Below are 13,383 nucleotides of genomic sequence, written 5' to 3' on the forward strand. Positions count from 1 at the left end.
TTCCTCTAAATAAAGATTTGATTACCAAATTTATTAGTCTGTCATTATTTTAATAATCAGTTAATCAGGATGAATCAGTTCAGCGTGTTTTCAGCTGGAAACCATCTGGGTTTAATAATTAGAGACGTTTTCTGTCTTTGTTCCACTAAAGCAGATAGATCTTCCTCCTTCACTGATCCGTTTTCTTTCCTGCTTTTTGTTCACTCAATTTTTCCACCTGCATTCCTGCTCCGTCACTTATTTCTATTCTATTATTTGGTGCATTTATAAACACATGATGTTTTCCTGTCTGTAGGTTATGAACTGGACCTGCTTTAAAACACACGACACTCCCAGAAGTTTGGTTTAGTCGTCGTCACAGTTGGGATGCAATTAACGATTATTTGTGAATAATCTTTCGATTAATATTCGGATAGCCAAAGGTCCCTTCCATTGTTTTGTTTTTTTAATCTTAATTGCAAAATGTTTATATATGGGGGCAAAAGTGGCTTCTGATGTAGGAGTTTGCCCTGAAACAGAAGGGTTGTCAGTTCGAGCCCCGGCTCTGGCTTTCAGTGTCGTTGTGTCCTTAGGCAAGAGGCTTCACCCGCATTGTCTACTGATGGCGGTCAGACGGCCCGGTGGCGCCGGTGTACGGCAGCCTCGCTTCTGTCAGTGAGCCTCAGGGCAGCTGTGGCTACAATGTAGTTTGCCACCATCAGTGCATTAATGGGTGAATGACTGAATATAGTGTAAAGCGCTTTGGTCACGACTCCTGAATTGAAAAGCTCTATAAAAGTACAGGCCATTTACCATGTTTTTTCTTTTTTTAACAGTTTTGGTATAATCATGGCTCTACATGGGTCGCTCTGTCAGCTAAAGGCAGGTTATAAAGTCTCCATTCTCCAGTTAACATTGAACCAATCACTAAATTAGTTGATGATTATTTCAAAAATGGATTAATCAGATTAATTGGTTCAGCCCTACTTCATCAGAAAACACAAAGTTAAGTGAAATCCAAATCTGAACCCAGAGAAACTGGAACGGCATCAATAACAGTGGCGGCTGGCCAATGGAGGACGCTAGCATGCCGTCCCCACCCACCCAATGACCCTGATTAAGATATAAAAAATATATATTTTTTATAATTTAATTTTAAATCAACATTTTAAATATTTCAATATATATTAATATGTATTTCTTAAACATGCAAGATACATACTTAATCTTTAATGACTAGTAAAGCGTCGTTCCATTTTATTGTCAGATTGATGACGTATTTCCATCCTGGGGCGCAAAAATCTTTGCCCATAGACTCTTGTTAGAAGTTGTCCATGCGCAGTAGCTCCTCTGCAATACGAAGGTATATACAAAGCAGAGCTGCGACCCGAGCTGACAGGAAGTGTATTTGCTAACCACCTCCCGCCACAGCGCAGACATTTTACAGGGGATTGACAGGTCGAGTGGCTGGAGTAAGATACGCTTAGGAGAGAGAAAAGGTGCAAGAAACGTCCTTTTCCAGGACCTGGTTTAGCTAACAGGCTAGGCTAACTGCATTTAGCGAGGCTAACACTTCGTTCTGCTTTCTCTGCCTCCTTTTTCAAACGTCAGGATCTGACCCAGCATGGATAAAAACAGGTAGGAACACATTAAACAATTAACATAATAACACAATAAACACAATAAAAACATTCTCAGAAAATACATTTTTTTTATATATTAAAAAAAATATAAAACTGACTAATAGCTTCTCCATTATTAAACAGGTACATTATTTTTTTAGGTTTGTGAAACAATATTGGACCATGAAAAACACTGATTTGCCTTCAGAAAGCCTCAGAAGGGCAAGATTTATGTAACAAAAGTACATGAAATTATGTTTTGTTTTAATAAAGTGTTTTACTTTAATGTTTGCATTCATATGAATATACTGGTGTGATAACTTAGTATACTATTAAGTTTGATTAGTTTTTGGTATACGTCTATTTTGAATTTATAGCCCCCCCCCTGGAGAAAACTCCACCAGCCGCCACTGATCAATAAGTGAACGAAACCTTCAGCAACAGTTAAATCAAAGCTTCCCACTGCTCAATAGCATCTACTTCTTTGGGATTTTCATGTTTTAAAGACTTTGAAAAGCTTTTATTTTCCCATCTGAAGATAAACTGCATTACATAAAAAGTTTTGTGACCCACAGATATATTTCTAGCCTCCCTCACAGGCCACCATACTTACGGGCGATGAAGGGGTCGATGTCCCGGACTTTAGTGGCCACATCAGAGGCACAGACCTGACCCACCTGGACCAACAGAGCTGCTACGTCATCATAGAGAGGAGGGAAGGCCTGACAGAACGCCACCAGGCAGGGCAGGGTGGGCATGAAGAAGGAGAAACGCTTGGCCCGGTTCAGCACTGCAAAGATCAACACAACGCTGCAGTAACAGCTAAACACCAGAGGGTGGCAGTCATCTACAAAGATCAGCCAGAGCTGCTGACCTGTTAGAAGGGTTCCCATCACACTGATGGCCAACCGGGCCACACTCAGGGATTTGGGTAAGGCGTACTGCGTACACAGGTAAGACAGCAACTGGATGGCAAAGATCTACGGCAAAAACAAGAGAGGCAAGACGGATGAATACAGGAGAGGATGTTCTGGAACAAAAGCAGGAGGGAGGCGTCACCTGCTTCTCCAGCTGGGGCTGAGCCAGCAGCTCCGGGATGAAGTCCAAACAGATATGGATGGAGGGGATGCCCGCCACGGCCAGAGGCAGCAGAGCCTGAGGGTAACCCTGAGCCGAGAAGAAAACATCCAACTTTACATGGAACCAGGAAAACTGTTCAGCAGAGCCAATGGACCAGGCTGCCATATGGCCGTGTGACGGCGCCGATTACTGACGCTGTGAGACAACATGGCGGCTAACGCAGTCGCTGTGACAAGGAGCTTCATTAACAGCTGCAGCAATAAATGTTTTTACTTTGACATATGGATTGAATTATTTTTGATTGCTGTTACAAGCAAAGAAAATATTTTGTAAATGGAAATTTGAAAAAAAAAATAAAAAATAAAGTTTCTCAGTAACTTTGCTGTTTTTGTAGATTTTTTTTCCCACAATATTTTGACATTTTTTTTAAATATTTGATTTATTATCTAAATGTTTTTCTTTTTGCAGATTTTGTATTTTCTTTTTTCTTTCTTACAGAAATGTATATTTTCTATTCTTCATTTCCAGATCTCTGTTTTTCAGATTGAGTAACGAATTTCTATCTTTTAAAATCGCAATTTAAAGATCAGATTCTCTTCCTCTCTAATGAGCAAAGATGCATTTCTATTGGTTTGCTACATTTTAGTCAATTGATTGAAGGGCAATTTGATCACTAAGAGGCCATTTGAAACAGACAAAATTCGCTAAACTCAACTTTAAAAAAAGGAGAAATTTTAAGCAATACTTTAAAATATAAAATCTTTAAAAAGTTTTTAAGAATTTTATTAGAAAATTTTTTTCATCTGAAAACACAAAATGCGTAAAACATTTTGGGAAAAATAAAATAGTCAAAATTAATATGAAAATCCAAATAATTTTAACAAAACCCAACCGTTAACTTTGAATTTTTTCATTAAAACCTTTCATATCTGCTTGCATTTCTTTCAAATTTCCATTTATAAAACCTTTATTTCCTTCAGCAACAACAGTTGACCAAAATGAACGGGACGGTTCTCTGAACGGCTGCTGTTTACCTGAAAGTGAACCAGCTTCGCAATGTTTGGGTCAGCAATGAACATCTGATGCAGGAGGCAGCAGATGAGGCACTGCACCTCCCTCAGGTCACTGAGCAGCCCCCCCTCTGGCTCAGCGTCTTCCACTCCCCCTCTATTTGGCGGCGGGAGGCTCCCTTGTTTCCAGTTTCCTGGAACGGGGCCCTGGTTGGTCCTCAGAAGGCTCCCTGTAGTGGCCCCCAGCAGCTGCTCCTTGGAGGTGGGCAGGCAGATCTCCAGGAGGATCTGGACGGCGGCGCTGTCCTGCAGCCACACAGACACAATCATAGTTGACGCTAACCCAAAGCAAACCGGATGCTCATTTATGAAACGAGTGTTAGCTAGCGAGCATGAAGACCTGCGCAGCCAGGAGGGCGTTCTTCAGCTCCTCTCTGGTGACCTCTGGGGTGTCTGGCTGACCAGGGACCGCCACGTTTGAAACGATCTGGTTCTGCCGATCGAAGTCGCCCGTCTCCTTCAGGTGACACTGCAGGTAGGCCTTGGAGGCCAGCAGGTATCCATTCAGCATGTGAAGGACGATGTCCATCAGCGGAGGACACCTAACAGAACAGAGACAAAACGCACACGTCTGTCCGTCCATAAATTCAGTTTACTATGGAGGTTTTTTTTACCATTATTGTCAAAAGCAAGTAACACACTTTGCAAATCGAGACAAATAAAGAAAAGCAACTTTTTAATAAAAAAATTGTTTGAGTTTTTTCTTAACATTCTATTTTTTCCAAAACAATATTTGTTTTTGAACATATATCTTTAAAGTCATAGGGAAGTGGCCGTTCTGACCGTTTCATTTCCGAATTCTCCCGAGTGGCGCCCGACTTTACACGAGTGAATAAAGTGAATGTGATTGGTCGATTATCAAGGAGGCGGGATTGTTGTAGCTGAAGGTTTGCAAGCAAGCTTTGTTGTAGCCGGTTTGTCAGAAGCATCTTGCTAACCAGTTAGCAACTTAGCGCTAGTAGGTTCCCAATGGGAAATTCCATTGGGACCAAGTAGCGTTAAATTGGTGTCTTAGAAACAACACTGTCAAGGAACGCTATGGACAGCGGAAACATGCAAGAGGAGGAGAGTTTAGTGTCAGAGGTGGTGGATGAGTCTCCTCTGTCATACATTTTTTATTTAGAGGAGGAAAGCGGGGACAAAAAGGTTGTGGAAGAGGACGCCAGGGCGGCAGAAGCTTGGTTTGGCTAACAACGCTGCCAGTTCTGTTAGCTCTACGCCTGCTGAAGACACGGACGTCCATCCCCGACGAACACTGGGACGGAACTCAATGGGAAAGGAAATGATTCTTATTTCAACTGTTGCGTATATTAGCTGCGAAATATGAATTAAGATGCTAGACCAAAAAAAAAAATTTGATTGACAGTTGACCGTTGATATATGATTGGCCGAATTTAGGTGTTCAGGCTGACGTATAACGGGGAAAAAAACAGATTTTCATAAAAATACAAATTTTCTAAATTTTGGGACAGTATCGTCTGATAAGGAGTAAATTTACATACATGTTTAAGCCAGAATGATTTAAATTTAAATATGACTTCCCTACGACTTTAAGTTTTATTTTTTCAGATTCTTTTCTTAGAATGTTTTAAACTGCCTTTGTTTCAAATTGCATTTCACGTTCTGTTCACTTCACATCCAAAGCAGCCACTAAAACTGCTCTTCCTAACGCCCAGCAGACCAATAGAAATGTGTCCTTGCTCCTCGCAAGAGGAAAGCCCCGCCCCCAGGAGTAAATTTTAAAACAATTTTCAAATTGTAATTTTTGTAAAACAAAATCTAAAAACCATGATATCAGTTTTCAGCTACACATGTTTTGCTGCTTTCTTCTAATTAATGAATTAAATAAATTAACAAAAAATAAAATCTGTAAAAAGAAAAAACATCTCAAAACCCTTTTTTAAAACATTTCCTAAAGTTTCCTTTCTGGTTTGCATTTTGTTTTTAAATGTGTTCTTTGCCTGAAACAATAATGGATGATAATCCGGTTGATAGTTCATCCTGTCTGAAGAGGAGCAACGCTTACCTGTACACCCTCTGATCACAGCGCAGAACGATCAGAGGATCGACCATCAGGTCGTTCTGAGTGTACCTCTGCTGTCGGAGCAGCTTCGCTGACGGCTGGAGGGCGTTTACCGTCATCACCCACAGCCTGAAACAGAGAGGTCGGATTTAACAGGCATGGAAAAACTGTAACCATGGAGCCAAACATCTACATGCTGCTGGTTAAAGCAGGAGAAATATGGAAGAAAAACAGTCTCATTGGAATCTGCCTTTTTTTTTTTTTACAACGATTTTTAAACACTGAATTTTTTTTAGACATTGAATTCCTTACACTCAATTTTTATCTGGTAATTTTTATCGCAAAAAATTCAGCCGCAAAAGTGTTGACCTTTTGGTGAACTCAAGCCAAAGCCATCTACACTCAATAGAGTTGAGCAGCTTCTAGCCGATGAAATTAGCTCATTTGGTCACGTGACACAACAGCTGCGCTCAGCGCTGTTCCTGGCTGTATGAGGAATTTTTTTTGTTAAACAGATAGAATTACAAAACGTCAGTTAGCTACTAACAGACAGCTATTCGTTTTTTCTCTTATCAGATTGGGTGAAACAACTGAGCCGATCACAGAGAGTACGGCACCACAGCTGTTTGCCGCCGCCATGTTGCCTCTGGCCGAAATCAAGAAGAAAAAAAGTTTGCCGCCGGCCGCTTCTTGCGGATCAAACCAAGAGCCTTGGCAGACAGGGGTGCCGTACTAGTTGTGGTCGGCTCAGTTTTGCAGCTGAATTTTTACCAGATAAAAATTGAGTGTAAGGAATTCAATGTCTAAAAAAATTCAGTGTTTAAAATTCGGTGATTCCAATGAGACTGTTTTTCTTCCATAGGAAAATCTAAATAAAATGAAAATAATTGCAATTCAGATGTTTTGTAAAATGGTTCAGCCCTGCATGAATCGAAGAGTTTGGAATAAATGGGAAGAAAAAAAGTAATTCATGTCTGTAGAATCTGAACCAATGAAGCAGCTTTAGCTTAACTCTGTGTTTGATACCAGGAGCCAAGAGAATCACAAAGGATTCATGTGTTTTTTTTATCAGCTGTAGATGTAGTTGAATATCTTATGCATAATAATGTTTAAAAATGTGATAAAACCCGAAGCCTATAAAAAACACTGATGTTCAGATAATAAATCAGTTAAAATGGGAAATTAGAAACAAAAAAAAGAAACTAAAAAGAAAAAAATTTAAGATCCAATATTATTAGACTGTAAAAAGGCTAAAGCTAAGGCTGAAACAATTCATCTGATTAATCGACACATTCTGTAATCTATTAATAACTGGAGTACAGAGATGCTAAAACATATTAGCTGACAGAGCGACTCACTCAGAGCTGTAGTCATTACAAAATTGTAAAAAAAAAAATAAAGTAAATAAAATAAAAAAGCATTAAAATTTAATCCTTTTAAAGTCCATCAATATCTTCTGTCCAGAAATTCCTCTTTTCTGAACCTTTTCCATCCAATTAATCAATTAATCATGATAATTATAGCTGTAATCTCCTCATTGCTCGTTGCTGTATTGAAGCTTCCAGTCTTAATAGATGTAAAGAATGTAAATAAACTCTTTTTATGTAAATAACTTCCCCGTTTGCTGAAGTTTCCGTGCTGGTCAGAGTGAGACAGACTGTGACCAGCAGGCCGTCCTGGAGCGCAGAGCCTCCATGCTCTGTGTGCGTTCCCATCAATCAATGAATCAGTGTGAAATCTGACACCGCTGCCCTCCTCCCTGCTTCACCCCTTCGCTCTCATCTCTGAAAACACTCCACATGAGAGGGAGCAAGCGAGAGGCTGAAGTCGGCAGGGAGTCGCTAATCTCTAACATCTCCTTCGTGGAGAGTTTTCCCGCCCTGAGCTCTTCTTGTTCCAGGCTTGCCTGGGATCGATAGGTCTGCTCGGAGCTTAGGTAACCGTGTTCCTCAGAGCCCCGGGGCGCTCTGAGGGTCACCCTCATGTAAGCAAGCAAGTCCACCCACGCCGACAGAGCTGCTTTGCTCAATACCGATCTATTCACACGCCGCGAGCATGGAGGAACTTAAGAGCAACCGCTTCTGCCCTGCAGGTTTCGCTCTCACCCTTTCACTCCTTGGAGACAGAAAATCAGGTCATCATCAATCTTTTAGCTTCACAAGAGACCAGATTTAGTTAAACTCTGCAGGTCAGGCAAGTAAAAAGAAGCTTATTTAGAGTGGAGGACTTTAAGCCGGAGTAGTAAGATGACATCACAGCATCAAACTGGATTTTTTAGTATGAATATAATGCACAGTTTGTCTATTTGAGAAGCTTTAACCAAATGAAGCCCGGATCAGAGCCTGTACCTGCGGGGCATCACAGTGTTGAGGCCCATCCAGAGCTTGTTGAGGGTCTGCAGCAGCCGTCGGGGCACGCCGGGCTCCAGCAGCAGGGCCATGCTGGCGGTGAGGGCCTCCGCGTAGGGGATCAGGTCTCCAGGAGAGAGCAGGGTCAAATGCTCCAGAATCCGCATGAGCCTGGGACTGCTGGAGGGCAGCTTCTGGAAGGCTGGAGGAACGAGAGGTTGCATTTTACTTCCAGATCAAGAGCTACTTCAAAGAAGCTTTTAGAGCTGAAAGCCCATTGCGTTCAGTTACAGCTTAGAGAAGGAGAGGTAGCCGAAAGGTTAGGGAGGATGGACTGAGCTGCTTAATCATCAGTCTTGCCTTGGTGCAGCTGGCTCTGGGTGTATCTGCAGGTATTGCTGGGAAGCATCATCTTCCTCAGGAGGGGCAGGGTGCCCGTCACCTCCTCCTCACACACCCAGTCCTCCACGAGGCACAGGTGGGGGTAGTTGGTGGCCAGGAGTCTCAACAGTGCAGAGTGCAGACCTGGAAGCAAGTCATTCAACTTTTCAGAAAGCAAGTTACACTGCAAAAAATGTCAATCTAACTAAGTCAATTTAGGTTAAAACAAGCACATTTTTCTTGAATTGAGAAGAAAAGAGACCCTTTGCCAATAGAATAAGACAATTTTCATTTAAAATAAGAAAAAGAAAAACTGCAGTCTCTTATTTGAAGCGCATAAAATTATTTTAAAGGTAAAAATGCTGATTCCATTGGCAGATAATCTCATTTTCCTACTCAAATTAAGGGTAAATACACTTATTTTATGAAATCTTTACTTAGTTTCATCAATAGAAATCTAAATAAGTCATTTTTTTCTTAAAATAAGTGCATTTTTCTTTAATTGAGGGAGTAAGTGAGACACTTTGCCAATGGAACAAGACAATTTACATTTAAAAACAAAAATAAAAAACAACTGCAGTAAAAAAAATCTCATACCATAGGCAATCATCTTATTTACCTACTCACATTAAGGGTAAATATACTTCCTTTCTGAAATTTCTAGCTCTTTTTTGCAGTGTAACATTTTACACAACATTTTGACCAAAAGTTTATGATTTTTATTTGACTCATATGACTTCAAAATTCCACCTTTCCTTTGCGTGGAGGACGATGAACCGGGTGAAGAAGTTTTAAAGTTTTCTCTTCCATTTCAGATGGGCTTTGCAGCTGCTAGCTCTATACGCAGTGGATTCTATTCTATTTCATTTTTACTACTTTACTTTTTTACAGGAAAGTATTTTTGATTTACAAATGTTATATCTTTTAAATTTAGAATTTTCAGATTGAGTTTTATAAACTATATTCTTTTCACGCTGCATTTTACAGATCACATTTAAGTGGATGACAGAAGATTAGAGGGAAAGAAGAACATAAGGCTTCTGGTTGGAGGCCGAGTCAAATCATTCCAAGCTCAACACAAGCTGATGCGCTCATTGGCCGACACAATGTTGGTGCTAATCTACATTCAGACCAAAAGAAATGGGTTTTCACTCTTCAATCCAGAGGAAGCCCGCCCCACAGAAGAACGGTGATCAGTTTGAAAAGAATGCAATTCCTAAAACTCAATCTAAAAAATAAAAATCTGTAAAACAAAATGAAAAAAATGATAAAAAAGTGAAAAATGTAAAGCAAAGTTGCTGTCAAAACGGCTGCTCAGTGGAGCAGTGGGTAGCAATCCCGGCCCGGCTCTTTCTGCATGGAGTTTGCATGTTCTCCCCGAGCATGCGTGGGGTCTCTCCTGATACTCCCGTTTCCTCCCACAGTCCAAAAACATGGCTGTTAGGTTAATTGGCTTCACTAAATTCTCCTTAGGTGTGAGTGTGTGTGAGAATGTTGTTTGTCCTGTTTGTCTCTGTGTTGTCCTGCTATGGACTGGCGTCGTGTCCAGGGTGTACCCCTCTTTTTCGCCCTCATGTCCCTCCATTGTTGCACAAACTTCCTCACAGCCTCGACCGTATCTAGACCCCGTCTTGCTCCGATTCGACTTCCTCTGAGCTCAAGGAGAGCATGCAAAATATTCTTATTTATTGATAGGAACATAACAAGCAGAAATTAACACTTAATATAATGTGACATATTAAATAAATCCCCATCAGCATCCAGCATATGTTCAGTTTCTGCCCAAATATTTTCTTTTTGTTGTGGATTTTTGTAACAGGGATAACTAGGATCAAATAAAATTGGTTTGTATGAACTATGTTTGCTCTCTGCTTCAAAATGCATCTCTTCATCCATGCGATAAGAAGTTTCTTTTGACTGCATTTGATTGAACTTTTTAACCTCTTGGTATAAAATAAATATTTTGATGAAAATAAGAAATCTGCTTCCTGGTTTAATGAAATACCGATAGTTTGCATTCAATAATCTAAGGCCCCGTCCACACGAAGCCGAACCCTGGCCTAAACGCACAAATTTTTCACCAAACCAGCCTCTCATCCATGCGAAGCCGGCGTTTCGGGGGTCTGTAAACAATCTTTTTTTTAATCAGCCTTCAAAGTGGGAAGATTTTGAAACAACGTTTACGCGTTTTCATCTTTAAGCTCTAACCGCATTTTTTTTCTTACACGCATGCGTCATAGCGTCGCCTCTAAACACGCATGCGCGACACAGTATCACAACAACAATGGTGCCGTACTGTGTTGAATGGTTGCTGCTAATGCTACTCACCCTGCTGTCGGGCTTACAACAGAATCTTCTTCTTCTGGAATATCTCCAGGAAGAACAGAGCAATATCGACGACATAGTTCAGCACCTGAATTTGACTGAACCACGAAAATGGACCCGCAGGGCAACCATGTATAAATATTAGTGCGCATGCCCAACATTTCGTCGCCTATTTTTGCTTTGGCACCACAGCGCCACTTACAGGCCTGGCATACATTTTGCAGCGTTTTCATGCATTCGTGTGGACGATCACATTTATATTACGTCTCTGTCTTTACGACAAACGTTCTGGAAAATATTAGCGTTTCGTGTTCGTTTTGACTTCGTGTGGACGGGGCCTAATTTAATGGCCTCAGTTTAGGGGAATTTATAAGAATTATGCTCTTATCTGTAGTTACCAGTCCATCGTTACAATATTTTAATTTGACAAACCGGATCTTTTCTGCTTTCTTTTTCCTGTTTGGTGCGATGGCAATTTCGGATATCAACCTGACCGGACAGGAACTGAGCAAAAAATTGCTTGGCTCCGTATTTTGACAGTGAAGGACGGAGAAGACAAACGTGGACTGTGACGTGCGGAGGAGTAGCGGTGGAGGTGGAAAAGTTCTCATTGACTAACATGACAGACAAGTAATCCGCATGACATACATGAGCTGGGAAGAGCGGCGACGGAGCAAGTTGAATCTGGGGGTTAGCGGGTCGACCCGTGTTTGAAGAACCCGCTTTAACGCTGTATTTTCAATGGGAAAGAGGTTTATAACTGCAGAGATCCGCATTTAATTTAAATTTTTTCTTTATTTAGGTTTTTTCCATTCTGCTAAAATAGGATCTCTGCCTTGTTTTATCTGCTTATACTGTGGTTCTAAAAGAGAAATTGTATTTTTCTAAACTGCAGGTAAAAACAAAGTTCTAATCACTGCATAATCACACCCATTTAGCCTAATGAATGAAGATATCAGGATGGAGACTCACCCCCCAGCTCCTGCTGCAGCCCCTGGGCCTGAGTAACCAAGTACTTAATAGGGATCTGGTCCATTAGGGCTGCAGAGTAAGACTTTGGCTTCCTCTGCATCAGAGCTGAAAACAGAGAGTAGAACAATGAAAACAGGAGAAGAAGAACAAAGGTTTTCCTATTGGTTTGTGAAAGAGCACTAAAGCTGCTGCGTTGATGAGTTTAAGGAATTCAGAAGTGATTTTTCTTTGACGTGGGTTCATTACCACTCTGATGGGCTTCATTACTCCCTCCTCGAAGGCTGTGGGACCACTTGGGTAAGCACAGCAATTAAAGAGATGGGCATAAACTCTTGCATAAATCTGGCCTAATGAAGGGCGAGAGGAGAGCCTGTCATGTGGGAGAAGAAACACAGACTAGGCGGCTTAATCTAGCCTATGTGTGTCCTAGTTAGCCGTGATCCCACAGCCACCGGACTTGGCTGTTTGTCAGCCCTCCATTTACTCTCCATGAAGCCGCCAACACTCAGTGCCAAGAGAGAAAGAGATGAATGACTGCTCATCCACAGTGAAAGCTACTTCTACAACATTAAAGAGGACAATAAGCTTCCTTCCTCCTCCTGATGTCTGACTAATTCCCTCCAACCAACATAAACCACATTGTTCTGTGAAAGAAATGAGCCTGGATGTTTTCAGACGGGCGGGAGCAGAAGTGAGGTCTTACCCAGCTGTTTAGTGCTAGCCAGCAGGTTCTCTTCAAAGGACAGGATGTAGTAAAGGATGAGCAGCTGGGTGGTGATGGAGTGGCGCTGGCGTCCTCCTCGGCTGCAATCACTCTGCTACTCAACACAGAAAGAAAGAAATACCAAGCCAAGTTCGAGTCACAAAAACTGAATTTTTTTTTGTATTTATTCATTTAACTTTTATTTTAGCAGGAGAAAAAAACAAAGATTTGGAATCTCTTATGTCCGAGTGCAAACAAGGCATCTCATTAACATCAACATTATTCATAAAAGAAACAGTAGCCTTGAATTATTAAAAGCTTAAGCATAAAAAAACAACTAAAAGTAATACACTTTAAAAATATAATTGATTAAATGTTAAGCCGGGCTTACACTGAATGATTTTTTTGCCCTTTTCGGGCCGAATCTCCAGTCGTGCGAGAATTTTTGGCTTGGGCCGACTTTCAACCTGATTGTGCGTCGTGTACAGGGGGTAATGAGGGATGATCAGCCTCTCAGGACCGCCTCCCAATCAGGAGTCGTGAGGTCGGGAGAAAATCAAACAAGTTTGAAATTCAGGCGGCCGTCGTGGGCAAATCGTTCAGTGGGCAAACAAGGATTCTACTTCTTCTTCCTCTCCGATAAAAACGCAGAAACATGCCTGAGGTGCGAGTGAAAGGGAGTTCTTCCTGTAAAATTGACAGACCGTAGTAGCCACGTTTGATCAGCCGTGTATTCGTCCAAATACGTCATCGCCTTTTCTTTTTTGGGCTTTCAGCACAAAACTGCTCAAATTGCCAAGGCAGCGCGTTTCACTCTAGTGAGCTTCATATTTAACAGAAGGCCTCCACACTGCCGTCTTTTTTTCTTCTACTCGTTTGG

At 41.2% G+C, this 13,383-nt stretch overlaps 1 protein-coding gene across 1 annotated transcript in view; it reads right to left on the minus strand.

Annotated features, from left to right (window-relative positions):
* Window positions 1-13,383, minus strand: part of ints2 (integrator complex subunit 2) — a 40,616-nt gene that overhangs the window by 3,324 nt on the left and 23,909 nt on the right. The window contains exons 15-24 of the mRNA XM_015379031.1: window positions 12,504-12,618; window positions 11,801-11,905; window positions 8,483-8,647; window positions 8,123-8,324; window positions 5,778-5,903; window positions 4,092-4,293; window positions 3,716-3,997; window positions 2,661-2,768; window positions 2,476-2,581; window positions 2,215-2,391 (exon numbers count right to left, since the gene is read on the minus strand). Coding sequence (XP_015234517.1) covers window positions 2,215-2,391; window positions 2,476-2,581; window positions 2,661-2,768; window positions 3,716-3,997; window positions 4,092-4,293; window positions 5,778-5,903; window positions 8,123-8,324; window positions 8,483-8,647; window positions 11,801-11,905; window positions 12,504-12,618 — 1,588 coding nt within the window. The remainder of the gene's footprint in view (window positions 1-2,214; window positions 2,392-2,475; window positions 2,582-2,660; window positions 2,769-3,715; window positions 3,998-4,091; window positions 4,294-5,777; window positions 5,904-8,122; window positions 8,325-8,482; window positions 8,648-11,800; window positions 11,906-12,503; window positions 12,619-13,383) is intronic.

This window comes from Cyprinodon variegatus, unplaced genomic scaffold (assembly GCF_000732505.1).
Source record: "Cyprinodon variegatus isolate N-32 unplaced genomic scaffold, C_variegatus-1.0 Scaffold184, whole genome shotgun sequence".
Taxonomy (NCBI): Eukaryota; Metazoa; Chordata; class Actinopteri; order Cyprinodontiformes; family Cyprinodontidae; genus Cyprinodon; species Cyprinodon variegatus.